At 40.2% G+C, this 12,174-nt stretch overlaps 1 protein-coding gene across 1 annotated transcript in view; it reads left to right on the top strand.

The window, feature by feature from the left end:
• The window catches only part of ces2b (carboxylesterase 2b), a 38,838-nt gene that overhangs the window by 22,363 nt on the left and 4,301 nt on the right, over positions 1-12,174 (top strand). The window contains exons 13-22 of the mRNA XM_014125050.3: positions 355-534; positions 2,102-2,302; positions 2,535-2,673; positions 5,090-5,223; positions 8,444-8,597; positions 8,689-8,793; positions 8,915-9,016; positions 9,875-10,015; positions 10,737-10,814; positions 10,917-11,064. Of these exons, the coding sequence (XP_013980525.3) occupies positions 355-534; positions 2,102-2,302; positions 2,535-2,673; positions 5,090-5,223; positions 8,444-8,597; positions 8,689-8,793; positions 8,915-9,016; positions 9,875-10,015; positions 10,737-10,814; positions 10,917-11,064 (1,382 nt within the window). The remainder of the gene's footprint in view (positions 1-354; positions 535-2,101; positions 2,303-2,534; positions 2,674-5,089; positions 5,224-8,443; positions 8,598-8,688; positions 8,794-8,914; positions 9,017-9,874; positions 10,016-10,736; positions 10,815-10,916; positions 11,065-12,174) is intronic.

The raw sequence follows: 12,174 nt of genomic DNA, 5'->3' as shown, positions 1-12,174 counted from the left end.
TCAGTAAAGTATTTACGTTTATCCTAAACCATTGATTCCTCGTCTGGTCCATTCTCTGCACCTGGGTCCAACTCCACCACGTCACAATTATACAAAAAATTCTCACTTATTTGACAAGAGCTATGGAACTATTTAAGAAAAGTGTAAGGGTGCTAATATATTTTGCTGCCACTGTATCTGTAGAACGAAATGAATATGTAGGAACAGAGTATTATTTACAATTGTGTGTGTGTGTGTGTGTGTGTGTGTGTGTGTGTGTGTGTGTGTGTGTGTGTGGTGTGTGTGTGTGTGTGTGTGTGTGTGTGTGTGTGTGTGTGTGTGTGTGTGTGTGTGTGTGTGTGTGTGTGTGTGGAGGTCTCCTAATGGGGCCGGCCTGGTTCAGTGGCCACAGTACGGACCAGAAGGAGATTACCTGGGGATAGGGCTGGAGCAGGTACCTGGTCAACACCTGAAGAGGGACCGCTTCACCTTCCTGACACAGACTGTTCCTGAGAAACTGCGTTTGGGTCGAGAGAAGATGGAGCAAAGTGATCTGTAGGGTGCCATTATTTTATTTATATTCATTTACGGTGCATTCGGAAAGTATTCCGACCCCTTCCCTTTTTCCACGTGTTGTTATGTTACAACCTTATTCTAAAATGCATTAAGTAAAAAAATGTCCTCATCAATCTACACACAATACCTCATAATGACAAAGTGAAAACAGGTTAAATTTGGTACAGAAATACCTTATTTACATAAGTATTCAGACCCTTTGCTATGAGACTCAAAATTGAGCTCAAGTGCATCCTGTTTCCATTGATCATCCTTGAGATGTTTCTACAACTTGATTGGAGACCACCTTTGGTAAATTCAGGTGATTGGACATGATTTGGAAAGACACACACCTGTCTATATAAGATCCCACAATTGACAGTGCATGTCGGAGCAAAAACCAAGCCATGAGGTCAAAGGAATTTTGCTAGAGCTCAGAGAGATCCTTGATGAAAACCTGTTCCACAGCACTCAGGACCTCCGACTGGGGTGAATGTTCACCTTCCAACAGGACAACGACCCTAAGCACACAGCCAAGACAACGCAGGAGTGGCCTCGGGACAAGTCTCTGAATGTCCTTGAGTGGCCCACCCAGAGCCCGGATTTGAACCCGATCGAACATCTCTGAAAAGACCTGAAAATAGCTGTGCAGCAACTCTGCAGAGACGAATAGGAGAAAATACAGGTGTGCCAAGCTTGTAGCGTCAAAGCCAAGACTTGAGGCTGTAATCGCTGCCAAAGGTGCTTCAACAAAGTACTGTGTAAAGGGTCTGAATACTTATGTAAATGTGATATTTTTTTATATTTTCTTTTTTATAAATGTGCAAAAATGTCAACCTGTTCTTTGCTTTGTCATTATGGGTTATTGTGTGTAGATTGTGTGTAGGTTTTAATCCATTTTAGAATACGACTGTAATGTAACAAAATGTGGAAAAAGTCAAGAGGTCTGAACACTCTCCGAATGCACTGTATATCAGGGAGATGTGGGACAACTTAGTACCATTTCTTTCTTTGTGATTTACAGTTTTGAGCAATCTGACCTTGTGTCGGATGCCGTTTCATCCAATTCTTCCTCTTCATCCGATTTGTAATCGCACCGGTTTAATTTATGTATGGGGAAAAACTTCATGGTGTCAAGAGCTGGGGCCTTTGTTTTGGACACGGGTGTACTCATTTTATTCCCTTATATTACCCTTGATCCAAACAAATACCATTTCCTTACTGGAATGAATAATTTGACTGATGAAATTCCTTGAGTTAAAACAGTGACTACTTGACTTGCTTGACTTAATCCTCTTAGTCCCCTTAGGATGATAGGGCATCCACCAGGGCTCCTAAGCCTACTCTTTTCAGCCGAAGGGCTTTTGTTCTTTTAAAGTGGAGTATTTCTAGTTGTTTTATGGCCTTCCCTGCTTTCTCTGTCCTTGTAGCTGCAATCCAATGCCTGTTTTGTTATATTTGTTGTGTGTTTTCTGAATGTATCCTTACCTCCGACATTGTCATGTTCCACTGAAGAACATCATTCAGAGTTCTTGTAAAGCAATGTCAACTGGGGATTTCTCAACAGGCCAAAAACTGGGCCAGTGGTCCAGACCAAACTGGGGGGACTGAGAGGGCAGTATGTGAGCGTAAAGGGGAAGGAGCCGGTGGTTCAGGCCTACCTGGGTGTGCCGTTTGCCAAACCACCTGTTGGCCCCCTGAGACTGGCCCCGCCCCAGCCTGTGGAGGGATGGGAGGGAGTGAGGGACGCCACCCAGCAGCCTCTCGTGTAAGTCCCAGCAAGGTCATGACCAAACAATTCATCTCAAGGAAGTTCTTGGTTGGTTGAAGAAAGGTTAGATCAACAATCAGTAAATAATTTGATAAATCAACAAATCAAGCACAGTCAATGTACACAGTGAGGCAAGCAGAATGTGCAAACCAAACCACTACCTGGCTCACACAATGCGCACAGAGACCTGGTGAAACCTGGACATTAAAAGGTGTTTCATGTTTTACAGGTGTCTTCAAGACAGACAGCTTACAGTAGACCTCGCGTTCAATTGGTCAATCAAAGTGGAAATCCCAGTAGTGTCAGAAGATTGTCTTTACCTCAACATATACACCCCGGCTAAACCTGCTGAGAATACCAAGCTTCCTGTAAGTTTAATAGCAGACACACACAGATGATAACTTTGTGTTATCAAGTCTTGGTCCTGGGTACCCAAAGAGGTGCACATATTTTTTCTAGCCATGCACTACCACACAGGATTCAACTAGGCCATAGATGGGCAACTTTGATGGGGCTGGGGGCCACAAGAAAATCTGATTTTATCATGAGGGGCCGCAGTGGCTGGGGGGTCTGCTTACCTTTGTCGTGTCTTTGGCTATGCCGGGTCAAGTGATATGACATGCTATTCTATAAAACCCTTTCTCTGTAATTCATATTACCTGATTAAGCTAATCAGGTGAATGTAATTAACTAGAAAGTCGGGGCACCACGAAATAATGTTTATAGAGCTGTTATCTTCCAAATAAACTCTTAAAGACCTAGTAATCTTTTACATCAATAGCAGTCAATATTTAATCGTCACCTTGTTTAGTCTCATCTGAAAGTTGTACATTTTTGGTTATCTTCACAAACCCTGGCTAACAACTTTAATCAGCAATACAAAATTTGGTTTAATTATTTATTTACTAAATACCTAAATAATCACACAGAATTATATATACACAGAATGTATCATACATTGATTACAAATTATGTCATAAAGAAAAACGTCCCTAGCGGACGGATCAGATATGACAGCTGGTTACACAAAGAAAGGCGGGTGGGGTTTTGAATGAAAGAGCGGGAAGACTGAGGAACAAAGGGAGAAGCTATGTCTCTATCGGCCCGTAGGCAGCTATTCTATCGTAAATACAGTATCTTATGCATTCTAAATTACCGCCCATTTGAAAAAGGAAAATGCAATAAATATTTACTCTGAGCTGCGCTTCGATCGGTTGGTCATAGATGGGAGGCCGGGTTGTCCTTTGAAGAATGTATGATGGTAAAATGGAGACTTGGTAGTACCGTCGTCTTGTGGTAGAATATATACTCTGTCCGTCCTCTCCTAGCCCAAGTCTACAGTTGCTGCGCTAACGCGACGGCTAGGAGGTATCACTTCTTTAGTGAATAAGAGTTCAAAGTTCTGCTTTGCTATGCTATATTCTGGCTTGTATAGTCAAAATTCATCCTTCCGTCACCTTCACATTGAAATTCGATGCTAATTTCGTTAGGTTCTCTAAGGTTGGCTTAGTTCTGTAGGTGGTCTTTGTTCTTTCAACGTGGGGACCTCAAGTCCACACGTCCTTGGAACAGGTTATTATCTGAGCCCTTTTAACGTAGGACTGTTATCCTAACATCCTCGGAACAGAAAGTTACATTTTCGTCAAGGGACTTATATAGGATTGGGAGAGAGGGCTGTGTTTCATAGTTTACACCCAGTGTCTGTTCACATGGGCGGGTCCTCTTTGAGTGAGCAGTGTGGTGTTCTTCTGACAAACCGTTCTCTCAAAATTCTCTCTAAAATTACATGTATTTTTTCAGATTCACAAATAGTTTCATATTTAAACATTTAAATTGCACAAATTGCATTCCATGTGGATCTGATAACTAGAATGTGTCGACTTTCCAAGATACAGTTTATGTCATCCTGTTATTAGTAATAATGTCTCAGACAACAACTGATCTGAGATCATATTCATTAAGTACCAACGCATATTTTCAACTGGTTGGATTACCGAAATATGGTTCTGTTTCCCATCTTTTGATGTCACCAGACTCTCCATGTTAACAAAGGGATTTTCAATAGTCACATCGGTCGAGTAGAGAGAGGAAAAAGGGGAAAGGTATTTATGGGGGTCATGACACCCTCATCCATACAGTCAGAACTGCAGTCAGAACTGCCGCTAGCGTTTTGGGGCCCTAAGCAAAAGTTTGTTGAGGGGCACTTCCATCTTGCTTAGCAAAATACTCTTGACAGCGAAACGAAGATTTAGCAATTCGTTTCATGCAATTCTACTCATTTTGCCATGGGGTGGAGAGAAATGTTTGTAGTTTTGAATATTCTATATGAGTGAGGGTGACTAACAAAATCAATGGGGGCAACCCAGTTGGTAATTCAACCATGATTGCTACAAGTTTAGATAGCTGGCTGCTAGACTAATTGTCATTCAATCAAACAAATGTATTTATTGAGCCCTTTATAGATCAGCAGACGTCATGAAGTGCTTATACAGAAACCCAGCCTAAAACCCCCAAAAGTGAGCAATGCGGATGTAAAGTCAGTGACTGACCTAACAAGAGAAAAACTGCTGATGCACAACAGAAGTTTGAAATTGCACATTGTGTATTCTACTATTCTAACTCTTAATATTAAGTTGAGACCCAGACTGAGTTCCTAAAAAAAAAAAAAAAAAATGTTTTTGGGGCAAAATTGATGCGCGGTGTAGGCCCCTAATCAATTAATCATCAATCACTCTGGTACAGCTTGTGTTCAGATGATCAGCATGTATTGCTTGTGTTTCTCAGGTCATGGTTTGGATCCATGGTGGCGGATTCATCATGGGCTCTGCATCAACATATGATGGTTCTGCTTTGGCTGCATACCAGGATGTGGTTGTGGTGCTGATCCAATACCGTTTGGGACTGCTGGGGTTCTTCAGGTAAGACTGAACCACTACTGAACCACACACAAATGGAACCAACTTTTCTGCAGCCGTCATTGACAAGCATTTGGCACAACACCTTTAATTATTATTTTTTCTTACAATACAAAAATAGACAAAGATAATAGACAACTTAACATTTACGTACATTCATTTCTACAGACATTAATGACATCACACTTGCTCAGACCAACATGTTCCCCCCGTATCAACACCCATGCTGCCCATCTCACAATAATATTTTCACTCCTTCCTCATCCTTTGCAAGTGCTTGTAATATTTTATGGCTTCAAATTTTACTATTTTGTTTGTCTCTCTAGCCCAAATGTTTTCAATATTTAGATAATAATGCATTTGATTCATCCACTGTCTTAACAATGGAGGGTCATTAGATTTGAAAAAAAAGTACAGTTGTAAGGTTCTGTATTTATTTTCTTAGTCAACATTGTGTTGTTTCTTTGTGTTCTTGAACATAGCCCTGTCTTTCATTCTTGTTCATTGATTTCACCTGTGTTAGTTACTCAACTGGTCTCATCAGCTCCTTATTTAGTTCAGTTCATTCTGTTTGTGCCATTGTGAGATATTGTTCGTTTTGACTCTACTAAGCCTTTTCCTAGCTCGTTTGTGAGAACCAGTAATTGCCTTCAGTCCTAGCCTGTTATGGCTAGGGGGCAGTATTTTCACGGACGGATAAAAAACGTACCCGATTTAATCTGATTAGTACTCCTGCCCAGAAACTAGAATATGCATATAATTATTAGCTTTGGATAGAAAACACTGAATGGTGTCTGTGAGTATAACAGAACTCATTTGGCAGGCCAAAACCTGAGAAGATTCTGTACAGGAAGTACCCTGTCTGACCATTTCTTGGCCTTGTTGATTATCTCTATCAATTACAGGGGATCTCTGCTCTTACGTGACACTTTCTACGGCTCACATGGGCTCTCAGAAGGCGGCAAAATGCTGAATCGTGGCTTTGCAGGCTCTGGTTGAAACAAAGTAGCGCGTTTGGGTAGTGGCTGGTTACAGTACTGTGAGACTCAGGCTCGTGCCCGCGTCGACCGAAAGCTTTGTTTTCCTTTGTCTGTTTAGCTAAACGGAGATTCCCGGTCGGAATATTATCGCTTTTTTACGAGAAAAATGGCATAAAAATGGATTTTAAACAGCGGTTGACATGCTTCGAAGTACGGTATGGAATATTTAGAAATCTTTTGTCACGAATTGCGCCATGCTCGCGACCCTGATTTACCATTTCGGATAGTGTCTTGGAATGCACGAACAAAACGCCGCAATTTGGATATAACGATGGATTATTTTGGACCAAACCAACATTTGTTATTGAAGTAGCAGTCCTGGGAGTGCATTCTGATGAAGACAACAAAGGTAATGAAACTTTTGTAATAGTAAATTGGAGTTTGATTAGGGCTAAACTTGGTCGGTGTCTAAATGGCTAGCCGTGATGGCTGGGCTATCTACTGAGAATATTGCAAAATGTGCTTTCACCGAAAAGCTATTTTAAAATCGGACATATCGAGTGCATAGAGGAGTTCTGTATCTATAATTCTTAAAATAATTGTTATGTTTTTTGTGAACGTTTATCGTGAGTAATTTAGTAAATTCACCGGATGTTTGCGGGGGTATGCTAGTTCTGAACGTCACATGCTAATGTAAAAAAGCTGTTTTTTGATATAAATATGAACTTGATTGAACAAAACATGCATGCATTGTATAACATAATGTCCTAGGGTTGTCATCTGATGAAGATCATCAAAGGTTAGTGCTGCATTTAGCTGTCTTCTGGGTTTTGGTGACATTATATGCTGGCTTGAAAAATGGGTGTCTGATTATTTCTGGCTGGGTACTCTGCTGACATAATCTAATGTTTTGCTTTCGCTGTAAAGCCTTTTTGAAATCGGACAGTGTGGTTAGATTAACGAGAGTCTTGTCTTTAAAATGCTGTAAAATAATCATATGTTTGAAAAATGGAAGTTTTCGGATTTTAGAGGAATTGGTAATTCGCGCCACGCCCATCATTGGATATTGGAGCAGGTGTTCCGCTAGCGGAACGTCTAGATGTAAGAGGCTAGTTTTGATTCCCCTGCCCGTTTGCCTATCTGTGTATGACCATTGCCTGCCTGTAACCATGATTCCTTCCTTCTGTGAAGGTGTATTAAACACCTGCCGCGCTCTGCGAGTGAATCTACACCTTTTTCTCCCTGAGTATTCACTACAACGGTCCAACCCCATTGGGTATCTTTCTGCAGCCTCATATGCCATGTATTGAAATATGCAGATAGATGGATTAAAAGAACATATATTGTAAAACTTCTGACAGCCAACTTTCTACCTACTTTATCGGACTCCCAGAAGGCATGAATCATTGAGTCACTTAGTTTTACACTTAAGACATGACTCTGCTGTTGTGCTTTAGAATTTGTGAATTTTGTCTCTTGTATGTCAGTTGGATAGGCTTTCATTCTTAATGACCAATGGGTTTTCAGTATCAACACCAGTGGTGTAAAGTACTTAAGTAAAAATACTTTAAAGTACTACATAAGCAGTTTTTTTGGGTATCTGTACTTTATTATTTATATTTTTGACAACTTTTACTTTTACTCCACTACATTCCTAATGAAAATAATGTACTTTCTACTCCATACATTTTCCCTGACACTCAAAAGTACTAATTACATTTTGAATGCTTAACAGGACAGGAAAAGGGTCTAATTCACACACTTAAAGAGAATATCCCTGGTCATATCTACTGTATCTGATCTGGCTGAGTCACTAAACACAAATGCTTTGTTTGTAAATTATGTTGGAGTGTGCCCCTGGCTATCTGTAAATACAAAAAGAAAAAGAAAATTGTGCCCTCTGGTTTGCTTAATATAAGGAATTTGAAATGATTTATAACTCTACTTTTAATACTTTAGGATTTACATTTACTTTTGATACTTAAGTATATTTACAACCAAATACTTTTTTACTTTTACTCAAGTAGGATTTTACTGGGTGACTTTCACTTGAGTGATTTTCTATTTAAGGTATCTTTACTTTTCCTCAAGTATAACAACTGGGTACTTTTTCCACCACTGATCAACACTGTAAAGTTAATTTTGGTGGCATAGTTAATGAGTGTATTTGATGTCTATTTCACCTGTTTTGGGTCTATGTTGAAGACATTATTTGACTTAAGTTTCCCATCTCTTCCATACAGCACAGGAGACAAGTATGCCCCAGGGAACATGGGACTACTTGACCAGGTGGAAGCTTTGCGGTGGGTCCAGGAGCACATCCACAACTTTGGGGGCGACTCCAAGTCGGTCACCATATTTGGAGAGTCTGCTGGTGGAGTGAGTGTGTCATTACTGGTGAGGATCCGCGCACACACACACACACACACACACACACAGATTGTTTGTGCTGTTGAACAGGATCTAAACATTTTTTCTTTTTTGCTAGCTTCATTCACCGTTGTCTGCTGGTCTGTTCCATCGTGCGATAGCTGAGAGTGGTACTGCAGCTATGGACGCTATCATACATTCCGACCCCCTGTCTGTGGCCCAGGTATTTTAAAACTCTTTCTCTCCACAAAAAAAGGTCAACACTGTCATAGGTATACATCACACCATCAATTTCCTATTTTTCACCACAACCATGGCAAGTGATTATTTTGTTTGTGTCATAGATGGTGGCAACCATATTGGGCTGTAACAGCAGCAACACAGAGCAGATTGCAGACTGTGTGGAGAAGATGACTGCTGATGACATAGTTAATGTTCATAAACAGGTGAGATGTCCTTGACACCAGAATTATGAGCACTGTTCTCTGATATAAAAGCCACAACAAACTTTTAGGCTCAGTTATATTACCTTTTTTATTTGTAACTCAGTCAGGGTCTCTGCTTACTATTGAGAGTAAGAATAGTAGAATACACCAGGTGCCATTTTCTCTTGTTATGCCAGTCACTGACAGTCAACATATTTAGTCTAGCCAGTTATCTAAACTTGTAGTAATCATGGCTAAATATCGACAAAGGATTTTGTTGTTCATTTTCACTCAGATATCACAATAACATGGCATAAGTCATTACAAAATCTGTAGAATTGCAGGAAATTAGCTTTAAAACTGCACAAATAGATTTCCACCCCATGGCAAAATGGGTAGAATTGCAGAAAATATGCAGGAAATCTACATTTTTTTCTCTTTGACCCATGGCAAAATAAGTATATTTGCTTGACTGTTCTAAAAGTGCAATGTTTTCTCTCCACCCCATGGCAAAATGTGTAGAATTGCAGAAATGGTGCTTTAAAACTGCAATATTTTCTTTACACCTTATGGCATAATGTGTAGAATTGCTGGAAATGTACTTTAAAACAAAAATATTTATCTCCACCATCAAGAGGGGGGGCCACCAACATATTTTGCCACAAGGTGTGAAGCCCCATAACCAAATCTCGCTTAGGGCATCCAAAAGGCTAAAGCCGGCCCAACAGAGCCTACAGTGTTTTCCAGCGAGCCATGTTTGTGAGCGAGTACTGAGCCTAAACTTTCCCCAGAGGCATACTGCTTGAATGCAGTGTGATTTTGCACTTTTTATCTGGCAGCCCCTGAATAATTATGTTCTCAACATTTGTCTTTTTAAAGAACCAAATGTTGCGAATTGGTGTGACTGTTGGCGGGCATTTCCTGCCCAAGTTGTTGACTGAGAGTTTCCATAACCATGAGATGCACAAGGTGCCGTTTATGACGGGCACCAATACTGACGAAGGTTGGCTACTGGCGAACGTAAGTCAGCTTTGAACATGTATTTCAATATGTATAACAACTGAATATTGGATGTGACTTGGATAACACTAAGTTAAAAACATTAAGTTAACAACAGAAAGTTGTTCTTTCTGCTAATTAGGGACGGTTTCAACAACTATAGTAACAGCTTTAGGCCATATTAACATGTTATATCGTTCTTTAGCAATTGCTTTTCAAATGCATAGGAATGTAGTAATGTTTTTATTCATATACAAGTGGTATAAGGGAAAAGTCACTTTTGTAATAACAAAAAACCTTCCACTCGTACTGTGTAAAATGTTAATACAATGTTGTTACTAAGGAGAGCAACACATGTTTAAAGGGATCGTTTGGGATTTTTGCAATGCCCTTTATCTACTTCCCTAGAGCCAGATGAACTCATGGATACCATTTTATGTATCTGCATCCAATATGAAGGTACATAGAGGTAGTTTCGCAAGCCAATTCTAACTAGCATGTTAGCTGTTCCCATAGACTTCCAATCATTGCGCTAGAGCTAATTTGCAACTTCTTTCAAACTGCATTGAGATACATAAAAATGGTATCCACGAGTTCATCTGACTTTGGGGAAGTAGATAAAAGGCCTCATTGCAAAAATCCAGAACTATCCCTTTAAGAGTGACAATGTAAAGTGTCACTGTGACTTGATTTTCATTTTCCAATTGCAATGGTTGAATGTTGTACTCCTTGTACTCCCTAGATGATGGCACCTCCTGGTTGGGTGGATGGAATAGACCGGGAGCAAGTCATGCCTCTTTTGGCATTATGTTACCCTGATGTAAGTATATGCAGTCACACCAAGAAATTGCTCAGATGAAATGCCTCATTACTGATTACAATGCATGATGTGGCTACACTGAAGGGTCTTTGTCTCATTCAGCCTAAGGATCAGTGGATAACTGAGCTGATAGCAGATGAATACCTGGGAACCTCTGGAGATCGGATTAAAAACCGTGATGGGTTCATTGAGCTGGTTGGGGATGCTTTGTTTACCATTCCTGCTCTTACGACAGCAGGCTTCCACAGAGGTAAGCTCAGGAGTCAAGGACATTAAAGTGGATGTAGATGTTTCCTCACCCTGAAAGTAGTCAATGGGTCAGGAGAAACTCTAATCCAAGCCAGTACAAACTTAAACTAACTTTAGTCACTGCTAGATAAAAATCAATGGAAGTGATAGGGGGAACCGTCCAATATTCTACATTTCATCATGACCAAATCAACAAAAATCTAATTCAAATACATTTTTACTGGTCACATACACATATTTAGCAAATGTTACTGCGGGCGTAGTGAAATTCTTGTAAATCAAGTTGGAAAATCCTGAACTTCCCTTTTAATCTATGAATTATTAGAGGTTCAAGGAGCTTAGCTGGGTGAAACCCTATTGTATTTGTTGCCGTTGATTGTTATTAATCCGGTTCGGCCAAAATTTGCTGAAAAGATACAAATTCCCGTGAGATAATAAGGCCTAGGAGGATGCAACCCTGCATGACGGTAAAGAGTCATGGGCCACACCCTCTCACGCAATACCATGCCAATTGGCCACATGGTGGCGCTATAACAAGCAATTGAAAATGCACATTTTTGAAAGGTCACACCCTTAACCAGTGTGACCTAGAGTCCTGAAATTTGGTACATTGATCTGTCTCATCACATGAAACAAATTTGCCTCAAGAACCCAAAATGATGGATTTTCCGCCATGTTTAATTTTTTAAAAACACAACGCTACTCCTCTGGCACCAAATGACCGATCTGCATGAAACTTCATATATCGCATCCATGGACCATGGCCGCTACTTACCAATAAACATTAACAAGGACGTTGTCTGGCACATAAATGCATATAAATCAGACACAAATATTCGTATTGTAACAAAACTTGATACACATGTTCCAAACACTTAAGACTCAACATAAGCACGCACATTGAGATCCACCATACAGTGGCGCTATATCTCTTGATCTATTTAACTCGGCGATTCCATTTTTCAAACATGCTCAGGGATGTGAGTCTAGGTTTGACCTTATGGTGGTGCTGTTGGGACAGGAAAAAACAATCATGCAAGCTCATTGGCTTATAGTGGCCATGTTGTTTAAGGTAGAGTCTGGGGGAAAAAGATGTGCGTCTATAGAAGCT

Source organism: Salmo salar, chromosome 10 (assembly GCF_965601325.2).
Source record: "Salmo salar chromosome 10, fSalSal1, whole genome shotgun sequence".
Taxonomy (NCBI): Eukaryota; Metazoa; Chordata; class Actinopteri; order Salmoniformes; family Salmonidae; genus Salmo; species Salmo salar.
This window is presented reverse-complemented; position numbering and strand designations above follow the sequence as displayed.